Below are 15,583 nucleotides of genomic sequence, written 5' to 3' on the forward strand. Positions count from 1 at the left end.
CATATTGTGAAAGTAAGTGAAATGCACTTCATCTTCTTGTATCCCTTTAATTTGAGCTTCTCTATTTAATCAATCAAGGTTTTTCTTTTATTTCCAATCTTCTGTTCAAATCATGCTCTATCAATAGTTCATTTCCAGTCTTAAATCCCAGTATCAACTCTTTGATCCAAGAGGATCATTGGACTTTGTGTGAACTACTATAGTTACTATGGGAGGATTGGACAGGATTTGGGACTAAAGATCTATCACATTGGAAAGCCGAATTACATGCCGGACTTCCACCACATTAGATCACCTAAAAACCTGAGTACACTAATGCCAAATGAGAACTGCCTAACCCCTTGTACAAGATGGCTGTTTTTCTTTCATTGACATTATATTGAGACAAAATCTGAAGGAATATACTTTGATGAATATTCCTTAATTTATAAAATGGTGGTTTGGATCATTTTGTTGGGTAATATATGATTTTTTTTTTTAATGAAATGTAACATATGGTAATATAATTCTGTATTTCTTTTAAACCCAATCTCTAATTCAGAACTGCTTCTAATTCTTCTCAAACATTGCATGATTTTAAGTTTGATAGAATGCTTCTTGGAATTTGAAGAGCTACTACTATATGGTTACCATGTCTATAATAAACGTGACCTCATAGGTCAGCTCAAATTGACCATGGTTCTAGACGAGCCACATTGTAATTTAGATGTCATGGTTTTCTTTTAAGATTTTTAGCAGAAACTTTAGACAGTTCTAGCAATAATAAACACAGTTTGAATAGAATGGTCAGAATGATCGAGGGTTGTAAGTAAAACTAAGGAAAAGGAGGTATGCCTGTAGTGCTAGAAAGGATGTCCTATTAATAAGCCATGCTCCAATTTGACTAGCCTGACTCATAACTGGATAAGTTCAGTGGCACTGGGAAGGCAGTAGGTTATCTTGCTAATTTGGGGATTATAAGTAGCAATTTGGTGCACATGAAGGCCTGCAGTTAAAGCCTTATGCTTTGAGAAGTAAAAGGTGATTCTCATTAGACAACCAGAAATAATCACAACATCTTTGGATGGACAGAGCATCTATGTCACAGAGACAGAAGGAAGATAGATTACAAGAAGGCTGAGGTGCTGCAGCTATGGAACTATTAAACTTGTTCTAGACTTCTAGTATCTTAATGAGATAAGACAAGGGGGTGGAGTAGGGATCTTCTTTGTCAAATTGTTCTGAGGTAGTTCTTAATGAATGAAGATATTTTTTTCGTTTTGATAGGGTTCCTTGGGAGCATCTAGACTTGTAACATCAGGATGCTCATATGGCTCTCCTTCAATTATAAAATCCTTATAGTGATCATTCTAACAAAACAAATTAGTGATCTGCTGAACTCAAGCTTGGGCAGAATGCGCAGAAATTAGTGAGATATCCTTTTCTATGGTTCTAGCATACCACTCTATTGTTATATTACAAACATTAATTTAATGTAGAAGGATCACTTGGTAGGATGAAATTTCTGCTGATTGTTTGGAGAGAGAAGAGTTCCTATAAGGGTTAGCAGTGCTTTGTATACTACTAATGCTGGGTCGTAATTTAGAACAATACATATTACAAAGGCTGTTTAACTTGCCTAAAGAAGGAGTCTTTAGTCTTTGGTCCTATAATTTCTAGTAGAACTGTGGATTGATTATTGTTGCTAGGAAAAAGGGATATATTTACTGGAGTTATGATACTGCATGGAAGATGTGGATGCCCTACAGAGGCTCGGAGGAAATTGTATTCTGCAACCATTTTAGAAGCTTGTTTTTGGTGCTTTTTTGAAAGATTTTTTTACAAGGAATTTTTGTCGGTTGTCAACTTATATATTTTTATGTTCTTGTAGGGCTTGTGACTTATGGTGCTTCTTCAACCATCTTTTCTTTGATGAGCTGTTTTTGTGAATTTAGTTTATCCACTCTATACATAATGAATTGATGGGGCCTCCCCTATCCTATACTCTCTATGTGTGTGAGAGAAAGAGGATAGGGAGAGAGGTGGACTGTACAAAAAGAGATGTGATTGAATCCCATAAGATGGAACCTCCACCTCCATGCCATCCTGTGGTCCCCAAACACCAAGGCCTTGCCTTAGCGTTGTCTTTATCTTCTCTGCAGGTTCGCAGTACTGGTGTGTATTGCCGGTACTGAATCAATACCTGGTATGTGAGGTGAGTATCGGTATGCCAAACCCATCATGTACCAGGTGCACCAACATTGTACTGATATGGTACTAGTTTGAGGTCCGATACCGAGATCAGGAACGTTGTTAGTGATATTCCACATGATGACTAAATGGTTTTCACCAATATTTTTATGATGATTGAAATCAGCCTCCCATGGCTCAATTCTATCATCAAAATTTTAAATGTATGCAATTTTGTACTATAGAAGTTTTTGTATGTTAATCATTATTAACTGTTGGAACTACATATGGTGATCCCAGATATGATAGTGAAGCTGATTGTATAGTGATGGTTTCTTGATGGGTAATGATATACATATTGAAACACTTTCACCACAAAACTACAATGGAAGTTTGGATGTAGTTGAACATGCACAAACACAGTCATACAAATATGCCCTGATATCATCAACTATATTATGAGATCTATAATCTCCATCAAATCTCTACCTCATGTGACATCAGAATTCAAGTCCTCGGCCTATACCATCCTGCTGCACTGAAGATCTGGCAGACCCTGAAGTAGTGCATACATGCACTGCATTCTGATTTGAAACCGTATCATAGGCTTTTTTTATCTAGTTTTATAGGTGCAAGATCTTCCTTGACTCTAGATTTTGCATTAGTTATAAAAAAGAATATTAGAGCCTTAGCTTTCTGAAAAATTTTGGGATCTACACCAATTTTTTTGTGATATCTGATCAACGCCTTCTTGAAATGGAGACCTTAAAGCAGAAATACATGAAGTCCCCTATTGGTTTTCAATTTGTGGTGGAGAGAGGTATTAAAAGGTGTGAATTAAAATTTAGCATCTATGCCCTTGAACAGTAACCTCAGGCATGGTTTGATAGATTGTGGTCAACCATGACCTACAAAGGTCACATAAGTTTCCGTGAAATTTTGTTGTGGAAAAGTATATGACCGCAATCTTTGCACTCTATGTTTGTGATTACTGGAAAGGATGAAGAGAGGATCCAGGATTGGGAAAGGTAACTCAACAAGCTTTGATATCAACAACCCGTGACTGCTTCATTCGATGAAAATAACCAAACAACTTTTTCCCCCCACTGCCTATTAAATTTTGTTGGATCTTGTGGTTAGGGGTGTGGATGGTGGCTTGTGGGACGTTATGTAGTTTAAATGCTCTCTGTTATCTACAACAGGCCATACCTCAGTTGTCTGTGGCACACAGCATTTACAATTTCTGGTCTGAGATTTTTTGCGATTGCTTGTAGTCATCTTTTTACATTATTTAATGGTGTAAAAGGTTAACATGATTGGTGAGACGTGAAGATCCAATTGAGAAATAATAGATTACTTATGTGTGTTTACTTGAAGGTGGTTCATTAGTAAGCATTTTAAATGCCAATCACATTATCATGTTTCATGTCATACAATGTTTTATTTGCTGTGTGTTTATACATGGGGCATGCACTGTATATCAGCTGATATTTGTGATATTGGCTAATACCATAGTGTATCTTACTGATATGTTGTTATAGCATTTCATGGGTTTCGTGCTTATTGGATTGAGTTTATTGGGCTTCCTGCTTATTGGATTCAGTTTATACTTCCCCAGACTTAGAAGAATGTCATTATTGTTCTGTTTTCGTTCATAAGATGTAGAAAAACATTTGAAATAGGATCAACCACAATTTTAAGATTTAATGGCTATTAACTTTTAGGTTAGTTTAAATTATTATGGATATATGCTTTATGGACATAATTGTACAGATTTGCCTAGTATTCTTTGACAAAATTCTCTGAAAAATGGTGACGTTAGCATGTTCAAATGGGTCCGTGTTTTGAGATACTGTGGGTTAAACAATTATCCCTATGCCGTTATAACTTTTTTTGTGCAAAATGGCAGCGGACCACCTCATGTTTTATTGGAAAAAACCTACTGTATTATTATCATTGAAAAAAACCATTTTGACATACTAAATTTGTGGCAATGAGTAAATGTTTCTAGCATGTCCTTGTATTTATGTTTCATTTTCATGTACAGCTGTATCCATCTCGCTTTTTCTTAAATTATCTTCATTTGCTGGTGAGGTGGCACATGCTTGACTGGTTTTTATCTTAGAATCTAAGTTGCCTTGCATCTTCCATAATGATTTGAGCTCTTTGTATTAATCTGCTTAATCCAGTACCGTTATGAAATATAGTTTTGGGTTTGGGTTGTCAACTAACAACATTATTATAGTTTAACTTCGTGTACCAAATCTGTTTAAAAGAGTAAAAAATTCTGTTTGACTGGTTGTACTATATCTGTATTGTTACTGAATATCACACACAAATTATGTAAATCAATAATATCAGGAGCATATCCTTTGATAGCGTCATGCATGCTTCGATGCTCTGATAGTAATTAGCGTATTAATGTTACGGGTATTATAAGAAATGTGGATGTGAGGGCTATTCACAAAAAATAGGATCTTCGATGGATTGTTATGTTAGACCTATTATAACTCAATTAATGCTCAAGCCTGTTCTAGCTAATTCGTACAAGACTAAGCCATTGTATTCACATGGTCAAACCATAAGTAAATGCAATCCCTGCCTGCACTTTGCAGAATAGGTTGATTTGAATACTTAAGAGGTACACAGATGGTAGGCACATATTGAATTCTGATGGATTATTGGTAGATGTTTATTGCCTGTCGTGCATCAAAGAGGTTGCAGGGGTTGCTTGCATATTCAAGTATACCAGAGATGGAGCTTGAATTTCACAATCTTTGGGAGATGGGCTTGTGGACATCAAAGAGGCCGAAAGATACGCTAAAATTCTACAAAATGGAATATTGTCAAAAGAATAAAGCAAACCTATTCCTAAAATGTCTAAGAACATAGTAATGGTGTTAGGAGTGCTTCAAATTTCAAGGGTCTGAGGATAATAGGAAAACCAAAAAACATCTTGCAGGACTGAATTGAAACAAAATTGTGAGCTCACTTATGAAACTTAAATAAAATTGTGGTGTTCGAGTCAGTTCGTATGATTTTGTGCAAAGTTGATACTAACTATACTGCTTGGTACAGGGCATACCGTACCAACCCAGTACAATTCTTGTGTGTGGAGGCTTAATATGATACTGTATGACATGTGATACAGCTGGTGTACCAACTCCCGCAGCATACCATATGTTGGTACTGGGCTGTCCCCAAAATTGATACTGAAAAAGTGAAAACCTTGGTATCACATCTCTCTCTAGAGGAAGAGGGAAGGATGTTTGAACACTAAATACATGGAAGAGGAGCCAACAATGACACTAATGTTGTAGATCTGAGATTTGAAACTCAAGTTCTTCAAATGGAATATTGAAATCAACCTTCAGAATATTATTTCATAGTGCTCTCTCTCTCTCTCTCTCTCTCTCTGAGAGAAACCTCGGGCAATAGGACAAAGGATTTGATCTTGCAGCAGTGATGGTCAAAGGCATCAGACTCAACCCAGTTTACTTCACAGCCACAGGTAGGTAACAAGGCTGAATGGTGGGATGTTCCAGCAACATAGTCCAAAGAAAGCATAAGTGCATGTTTCCTTGATGAAATGTGCCTTGGTCTCTTCCAACGCATGCTCGGAGAGGAAATTTAGGTGGGGAGTGAGGTGCATGATGATTAAATCAAACTTCATGACTAGCAATAAATGAGTATGATCTTATTCCCCAAGTCTCTATAGTTTCCAAGAAGGTATATGCTCTTATAGCATGAAATTGACTAGCACTATTTGGAGCAAAATGTAATGTCTGCTGCAGTTAGAGCAGTCAAAACGGGTCGGCCCTTCACAAACCGGGCCCATTAGGACCGGACCAAAAAAGTCCTTTTTGATAAACGGGCCATCAAATAGGCGGCCCAGCCCTAGCCCTTATAAGTGAAGGGCCTAAACGGGTCAGCCCTTATAGCTCACCAAAAAAATTAAAATAATTATAAAAATTATAAAATTATAATAAATTAAAAAACTCTCAAACATAATACTTCATCAAATAAATAAATAAAGTCAATCCCTACATCAAATTTTAAAACACCAAAAGTAAACATGAAAAAACTCCAAAATTTTTGTAATAATATCATAATCTCCATTCTCCATAAGAAAAAACACCACAGACTAATTAAACTCCACAAAATCAAACAAACCAAGAAGTAATAAATATTGTTCAAATAACATTGAGTCCAACTATTGAAATTCAGTCCCTGTTCTTAAGATTTTTAGTAATGACTAATGAGGCATAGAAATGAGAAAAATGATATTTTAGAAATTATTAGTTATTTACTGATTACTTTAAGTGGTTAAGTTATTTTAAAATATTTTTTTTTAAAAAAACGGGCTGGCCCGCGGGCTAGACGGGCCAGTCCTTCACGGACCGGGCCATAAACGAGTCGGGCTAAAAAGCCCTTTTGTTAAACGGGCTGCTAAAACACTGGCCCAGCCCTACTATTTTAAGGGCCTAAACGGGCCGGCCAAGGCCCGTTTTGACGGCTCTAGCTGCAGTCGTCTAATATGACCAGTAGCCTAAGAGACGCATAAATGAATTATGACCTGAATATACTAATGTATAATGCACGAGGACCATGTATTTAAACTACTATTCTGCAACTCTATATGATAAACATCTATCATCTCAAAAGTATCTATTTTATCATATGTTATCCAGAGCAGTTTTAATGAGTTTCAAGATTATGACTGCATGCGTATGTTGATGATGTATTGGAGAAGCCATTATCAACTTTGTAAGTGCCTATATAAAAGTTATATAGGATTTGACACTATTTAAAGTATGTGATGGGTAACTACTTAAAAATCATATATCCTGCATCTTAAATATATGATAGATTGACAGGTTCTACATGTCAGTCTTTGCAAATTTGGCAGGAAATTTTGTAAGAGTCCTCCATGCTAGGAAGCATTTCATAATTATGTTTTGATTTTATATGAGGTCTTAAAATAATGCATCTCAGGGGGAATGCTCCATTCCAGGTTACATTATTTTGATTTGAAACTTTTCCTATGGCTTAAGGACATATTATTTTTGCTGCTAAACTGAAACGTCAGAATGGACTGGGTAACTGGAAAAAAAATTGTATAATAAAATCCCTTTTATAATTTACTTTTCTGAGTTATGGTGCTTGGTGTGATGTAACATAGTTGAGTGGTAGTTATTTTGGCTACCTGCTCCTGATTTGTTTGTTGATGTATAACATATAAGATTTGTATCGTACTATCTGACCCAAAAATATCACCCAATTCCCAGATCAAGATCATGTTGATGTTTTGGGAGTGAGTCTGTTTTGTTCTTCAAATTTAGAGAGATTTGCATAAATACAAGCTTACCTCCCAGGATAGGCATGTCTTAGCTAACTAAATTTTAAGGGCCTTCGGGATGGCCCTGTAGGATTGGCTCGAGAGCGAGCAGGAAATGAGGGAAAGCATAGGGTCATGCGCCATGAGGAGGTCATGTGCCACAATCGTGGTGGGATAAGAAAAAGACATCTTAAGGTCCTTATTTTAATCCTACTGGGATTGTGGCTTGTGACTCCGTGCTTTCCCTCCTCTCTCTCTCTCGCACCCTCCATTCCTCTGGCTTCTGGCTCTCTACAGTGGGATCTTGCAAGGTCTCCCCAAACAGGTCCTAATTTGATAACTTAGGACAAATCAAGGTTTTAAGTCAAGTGGGACAGGGTGCAACCCGGCCATCCCATTCTGCTCCCGTGAAAAAATAGCATAGGGATAGGGTTGAGACTCTGAAATTCATCCATATGAAGAAAGAAGAAGAAAAAAGAAAAGTAAGAAAGGAATGAAGGATGACAAAAATGAAAAGTGAAAGAAAAAAAGAAAAAGGGAAGAAAGAATGGAAGGGAGAAGAAAAAGAATGAAAGGAATGAAAGAAGAATGAAAGGAAAGAGAAAAGAGAAAAAAAAACAAAAGAAAGGAAGGTAAGGAAATAGGGAGGAAAGAAGGAAGAAATAGAAAGAAAGAAAAAAAAGAAGGGAAAGGAAAGAGAAGGGAAGAGAGATGGAGAGTACCTACGGGGCACTTGACTGGGATTACCATTAGGATGAGGCAAGATAGTGGGGCATCCCATTCTATGGAGAAACCGGGGTACCTCTATCCTATGAGATTTAAAATCTTAGGATAAATAACGTCAGTCATTAGTAATTTAAATGTATGTAGTGACAGAAGAACTCCCTTTAAGGAAGATATTGAACCTAATTTTTTGCTATGGATTGGGTTAAAATGTGTTGAAACAGCAATTAGCTTGTTTTTAATTTTGTCCTATATAGCCCTTTTCAACACGTGTGCATGCATGCATGGTTGAACTTCTGTGGTGAATAAATTTTGGGCTATAAATGAAATGATATGTGATGCTTGCTTTCTTGTGCCAGGAGAAAATTGGCAAGTCCAAAATGCCATCTCCAGTTGCTATTCCTCGCATCCTCCAGAATAAATTGCATAACAAACAGTTCAGGAGGATACGTAGGAACCTTATTGACAGACAAAAGAAAACTATTACAGCAAAAACTTTGCCAAAGAAGCGTAACTTCAACCTTAATCGGACTTCAAGGTTGATCTCTAGGAATCAGAAGGAGGTGACAAGGGCACTCCCGCTACGTAGTATTCTCAAGAACCAGAAAGGAGGTACTTCTGTCAAGAAGGATAAGACAATAGGTGATGCGCAGGGCAGAAATTTCATCAAACTTTATTGTGAATCAGCAAAGCATGTCAGTTTTTCCGGCAAGGATGACATACTCGGCTTAAACAAAAGACATTCGCCTATGGAGCTGCCTCATTTGCAGAACCTATGCAAAATATTCTCCGACATCTTGGCTGCATCATCAGCTATGGACAATTTGAGCAAAGTTGATAAATGTCCAACTCCTACTGAGGGAGCTCAGGTGGTGAATTCAAGTGATACAGATTTGGCTACAAGTGTAGAGGGGACAAATGGAACTTTATCTGAAGAGAAACAATTGAGTGATTCTTGTGGTCATTGCAACCCCTGGAGCTTTACTGATCCAAGAAAAGGGAAGTCTCCTGAAACAAAGGGGACGCCCTTGTGTGAATCTGTAGACTTAAATTATGCCGTACAGGATTGTAGTGAATTGAGTTGCTTTCGACTGGATTGCTCAACCATGTCACATACTGATGCTTATTCAGGTAATGCAGAGGATCTGAATCCTATTCGTAAAGCCAAGTCGAATTGTGTTGCTGAAACTCACGGGGAACAAAGTGCTCAAATGACAGCAGATGATATAAGAAATCAACATAGTCCCATTGAGAAGTGTGTACCAAGTTCTAAATCAAGAAGCTCCCTGACCCTAACAGGAAATCCAGGTTTACAACACTCAACATCATCTATGGAAAAGGGTTTGGAAGCCAATAAAGGACAACACCCTCCATGTGTGGACTCCATAGATTTCTGCAGTCAACAACCAAGATTTCAGCCAGTGCGCCATCATTCTCCTGAACGTTTGATGAGTAGCATATCCTCTTCAGTTGGATCAAAAGAATTTGGTGAGTCCAAAATAACATCAGATCTGATGTCTAGGTGTAGGGATAAGAGAATTGATGAAGACTTTATTAGTTTGCCACTTAATTCACAGGGAGAACTAATGCAGTTGCGTTCTAATACCAAGTCTGCTTACAGTGATTTCTATGAGAAGCAAGACTCAGTACGGAATTCTGTCTGTAATGTCCCGCTTCCCAATTATGTTGAGCCAAATTGCAGCCATGTTAAATTAAAGGGGAAGTTTATTTGTGCATCTTTGTACCAAAAGAATCGGTCAAATTGGTCCTTGGACGGGTACTACCCCGCTAGCAAAGTGGCAACCTCTGGATTGGGTTTTACTGACTTGCAAGGATTTGTAAGAATGGAAATGCAGAATCACAAGGATTTTGAACAATCTACTCATTGTGATCCAAATGAAATGGAAGTATCTTGTTGTGCATGCAGGGAATGTAATAAAACTGAACATTATGTCGACAGAGTGAACTTCCATGCAGAAATGAAATTGGACAAGAAGTTTCAACCTGCTACCCAGCCAACGATGCGTTTGATGGGTCAAAATGTCGCAGTTGGTAGAAGTAATGAAGAATGCCTCGGATTTAATGATGGAAAGACATGGACTGAGAAGGAACTAATAGCTCAAAACTGCCCCTCTATAACAGTGTCTGATAAGCCCTTTTTGCAGAGATGGTTTCCAGGGGAATCAGTTGAGAATGCAGAATCTGTTTCATCAACAGAAAATTTTTTCAAGTCATTAGAAGTTCCATCAAGCTTTTACCCTATGCCAGCAACTGAATTTAGATCGAATCCTATGCATCTTGATTTCCAGCCACAATGGTCATTGGGAAGTGAGATATCCCCAGCCATAGAGAGTCATGGTTATGATGTGGACCTATTTGGCCATTCAGTTCCTCAGCATTTGCTGAAAAAGACATACAGTGCTGTAGTCAATTGTAACTCGGGAACTCAGCATGTCAAGAGGGAGCATCAGCAACCTGTGTTGGGATCCTACCCTCAGAATGTCAACCGGCATATGCTTCTAAATCCTGCTTGTCCTGACCAGGACTCTTGGAGCTTTTCACGAACACCTATAGCTCATTCTCCAACCCTTCCTCACTGGCTGCTAAATGCAACACAGCAGAAGAAACTCCAGCAATCATCTTGTCCTTATTCGGCCCCTCTTTCTGCACACCAACCCAGTGTTATACATGGAAACAACGTTTTCACCTTTTCTTCTCCATATCCGACACCTGCAATTTCTTTTCCCTTTTATGGTAGCAATACTTCCCAAACATATAGCTTACCTGGTCCAGCTCCTGTGGTTCACCATTTAGCTATTTCCGCCTTGGGGGCAAAAAAATCCCACCCAGCAGTCAATACGAGCTATAGAAGCAAGAAAAACAAGAACGTCAGGAAATTTCAATTTGCAAATGTTAAGGGTCTTGATTGTACCAACAGAACTATAAAAGGGCCTGCAGATAAAGGTGATGCTTCTATGAATTCTGCAAAGAAGGTAAATCTAAATCTGCAAGAAGACTCGACCGTTCAAAAAGACACAGGGAGAAGAGAACAGAGGCATGGAAATAAAAAATGTAGCATAGGATCATCAGAAATCAATGCTTGTGGGAGTAAGATAACTGATGTTGGACTGCCAGCTTTAGGAAATGAGGACAATCTGGTAGTTGCATCTGGGCCTGATGCTTCAAATTTCTATCCACAGGAAAGCACAGGGTTTGTCAAACTTAGTGCAGGAGCAAAGCATATATTGAACCCATGTCAAAATATGGACCAAGATAAATATCGACCAGTTCATTCAACCATACGTTTTGCTGTGGGAACTTCCTCTGACAGGAAACAGGGTTCTCAGAATAAAGGATCAAAAGTTTACGGGTTCTAGAGGTTCCTTATAACCCAACATGGAAGTTTCTGAATGTTGATTTCATCTACAACTCCGTGTTTTACAAAACTGATCATCCGTAGGGGAACACTTCTGCTGTGGTTGATAAATATTGTTGCCCGGATCAGATATAATATGCTTTATCTAACAGTATCATTTTGTAAACTCAAGTGTGCATGATAAACCATCAGGTTTTGGGTTTTCCTATCTTCTCTGTTTTTTCCTTTTATGTATCAGCTGCACCCTCAAGTGATATGGGTGAGGTAATTTAAGTATTTCTCCCTGAACTCAAGTAGCCTTGTGGTGTATCTCCACGCCTTTTTTTCCCATGTTTTCTCCGTGCATGTAGTCTTGCTTAAATATCCTGCTGTCACTTTGATTTCTTTTCAAGACTATTCTATTTCTATTTCAATGGTTACAAGTCTTAGATAGAATTTGCATGATCCTTTTGCTTTATACTTTGTTGTCATTTTGCTGTGCTTTCAGTTGTGTCACGCAATAAATTGTCTTTGTATTACTGTGTTTGTCCAAGGTAAAGTTCCTGTAATCAGAAGTAGCGAGGGCTAGACAATGTGCTTTGCAATTGTTATCGTCCTAATTCCTAAATGATTCATACAGTTCTCGGCTGGATTGTTCCATGAACTTCTTGCAGGCACTAGAACTTTGTTTAGGTGCATGGAGAGACGAATCTTATCTCTACTATGTTATCAAAGATATCTTATTTCTCATGTAAGTGCATTCTTGCTCGTGAGATGCAAATCATCAAGACTTATAAACAAGTGAATATATCTTGCATCTGATTGATGGAATGTCTATCATTATTAATCAATAGATAAATTATTATTTAGAAGCAGGATACCACTGATTTGGTCTCATGGTCTAAACCTGCTTAGCAACACGAACAGCATAATAAATAAATAAATAAATAAATAAATAAATAAATAAATAAATTAAAAGTCATGGCTTACCGTACTACTTTGACTTTAATTATGGTGGAGGCTACTGGATTATTCCATCTACATTCATTAGCGCTATCAAGCCCAGGGATGGAACATATATTGATTTCTGAGCAGTTCCTATGTCTAGGGAGCAAACTGAGATTGTTTATCAATCCATATAGACATAATGACTGCATTAAACTCTTTAACTTACCTAACTTGCACCATGCATGTTTACTCATAAAATTAGTTCTCTATTGACAGATACCTATCAACTGCAATGAGTTAGATATAGAATCTTTCATGAATTTATTTTACATTATGTGAGAATGTTCGCTCTTTCTTAGGTTGCGGGAGAGATTTTTTCCTCGACTGCACTTACTCAATGAGAATAAATGAATGGTGGAGTATCGAGTAATCTCTGATAACCAAGTCTTTCTCTTTCTCTTCTTTTTTTTCTTCTTCTTCTTTTCTTTTTCTTTCTTTCTTGTTGGGGATGTCTGGTCAGGACTGTTGGAGTTTTATGATTTCATGCACGCATGATTTTATAAATCGAGTACGCAGTGGAATTTAAAAATTTTTTTAGATTAAATCTAATTTAATCTAAGCATGCATAAGATCATATCTTCAAACTATAACCAGAATCATCATATGTGAGATAAGATTCAGATACAGAAATCAAATAGAGAAAAATAAACATAAAACATACATGGACATTGATCAATTTTCAATATGATCAGATGATCATGGATGTCTTCGAAGGTCCCTTCTAGCCGCACATAGGTCCGGCATCTACAGGTATCCATACGAGACTTTGATATGATCAGAAGTCTTTTGATTTCATCGGGATGCTAGCTCTCTTGCAGAGATCGCATCTTGACGGTTGAAAATCTTCTTTTCTTCTAAGACACTCTTAGAGAACAAGAAGATGTAGGAGGATCTTGATCTCTACGCTAGAGATCATGAGAAGAACCGTTTCTTCTCTTTTTTTCTTAAAATCCATGCACCAAATCTCTACAATAGAGATGTTAGAATTTTGTCCAACTTTTGGACAAAAAAAAGAGGAGACATCCATATCTAAATATGGACAAGAGAGAGGAGATAGAGATATCTAAACAACCAACCTTGCGTTGTGTAAGAAAGAAAGGATATGGAGCAAAACAAATCTCATGGGCGTCAAAGCTGATCACAAATCACTACTTACACGTCCCATATTGCTGGGAATTTATAGGCGTTAGATGGAGTTCCAAATCGAGTAGGAGATAGAGTCCACAACGCCAAGGACTCTTGCAATCTTTGAACGCTATCCAAACTCCAAATCCACGCCAAGGTTTTGCACGTTAAAAGGAGATTCCTCTTCATTATTACACGCTAAGAATGGGAGAAAAAGAGGCGTGAAATCTGTTGTGGCGTGGGACACAAAATCAGGTTGCATGGGACTCCTTGTTGGCACATAAATAGGAAGTTATATGGGACTCAATTAAGTGGCTGTTTTAAGTCAAATAAAATCTCAATGAATCCTAATCATATTAGGACAAGATTAGACTCAAATAAATAAGAATTTAAATCTGATTTGGAGCTCAATTAATTTAGATTAGATGCCTCATAGGAGGAGGAATCCTAGTCCAATTGGACTCTTTCTTGGTGCTTGATTCAAACTCAATTTTAATTCTAATCCCATTAGGATTTGGTGCAGCATGAAAATGAAGATTCCTAATCCAATTAGGAATACATACATCCTAGTCTAATTAGGAATTGTGTCAAACCCAAATCCTAATTCAACTGGGACTAATTATCCAATCCTTTTGGGGTTATCCTATAATCCTATAGAGTTGATCAAATCAATCCCAAAATGAGTCAAATTAAATCCAATCAAATTGGACTTGATACAAGCCCCATTACTCAATCAAATTGAGTCAATTAGCAATCTTATTGCTAATTAATCCTCCTATAACTCACTAACTCTTTAGCGAGTTACATAATGCAACATTTGTATTAGATCAATTATCAATCAAATTGATAATCAAATCTTTTTTACGATTCATAATCATAATTCAACCATCTGATCAGTCAAAAATCTCTTTTGTGTATGACCCCATAGGTTCTATTCTGTCTGGTAGTGAGATATATTGTGATCTCTATCACAATATCATTGAAATACTTTTCACTAGATTGGAACAATTCTAGCTCTGCCCACCAAGGATCATTGATCATCAAGATGATCCTTGTGAGTCTTACAATCCATCAGTGACACCTAGCAGTATGTAGTGGCAACCCAGCAAAATAAAATATGAACCTCTAGGTGCAGTTAGCACATGATACAGTCCCTCTATCATGAGTTCCAACTAGATGGCAGGTCATGGATAAATCGTCAAACCTCAATATCGGTTATATGATAAATTCAATTAGCTTGAGTCCATATGTGACTCTATAGCAACTTTTTTCATCAAGCACAATACTATGGCCATAGACTTAAGGATTCAGCCTCTTAAATCTCATAGAACTACCTTCTGCTAGGATCGATAGATCCCATCTTGATGCACATCCCACTCCTACAGTGGACTAACTGTCGCTAACATCCACTACAAAGATTCTTTGAGATCTATGTTGATGTGTCAGTCAAACTCTAGCAGTCTTACTGCGAGCAGTAGTATCATCTCAGGTCAAAAGACCAGTCATACAATTACAGCATCAAGAAAGTCACTAATGAGTGAGCAGACATCCATATGACTTCTCGTGTTGGTCACGCTCAGTGCTAGTTATTCTCTAACAACCACCTGCACTCTCGCTTCAGTGTCTCTATACTGCAGACTCGAGATCCATCTGTCCGAAGGAAGCGATCCGTGCACTGATTTATCTGGATTAATTATCATTCCCATGATGATCCTATAATCAGGAGCAATTTAAGAATTAAGCATCAATGACACATGCCTCAAATTCTCAACTTTTTGAGAATATGTGTCATCATCTTGTTAATCCCTTGGATGATTTATGGACATATAAACATGAATGATAATATAACTGTCCAATAAGTACAA

The 15,583-nt window shown here is 37.4% G+C and overlaps 1 protein-coding gene across 2 annotated transcripts in view; it reads left to right on the forward strand.

Annotated features, from left to right (window-relative positions):
* LOC105040565 (uncharacterized) overlaps positions 1-11,894 on the forward strand; it is a 29,485-nt gene extending 17,591 nt beyond the window's left edge. For both annotated transcript variants that reach the window (XM_010917146.4, XM_073254613.1), the window contains exon 3: positions 8,590-11,894. In XM_010917146.4, the coding sequence (XP_010915448.2) occupies positions 8,590-11,607 (3,018 nt within the window). In that variant the 3' untranslated portion in view covers positions 11,608-11,894. The remainder of the gene's footprint in view (positions 1-8,589) is intronic.
* The last annotated feature ends 3,689 nt before the right edge of the window (positions 11,895-15,583 follow it).

This window comes from Elaeis guineensis, chromosome 3, assembly GCF_000442705.2.
Source record: "Elaeis guineensis isolate ETL-2024a chromosome 3, EG11, whole genome shotgun sequence".
Lineage (NCBI taxonomy): Eukaryota > Viridiplantae > Streptophyta > Magnoliopsida > Arecales > Arecaceae > Elaeis > Elaeis guineensis.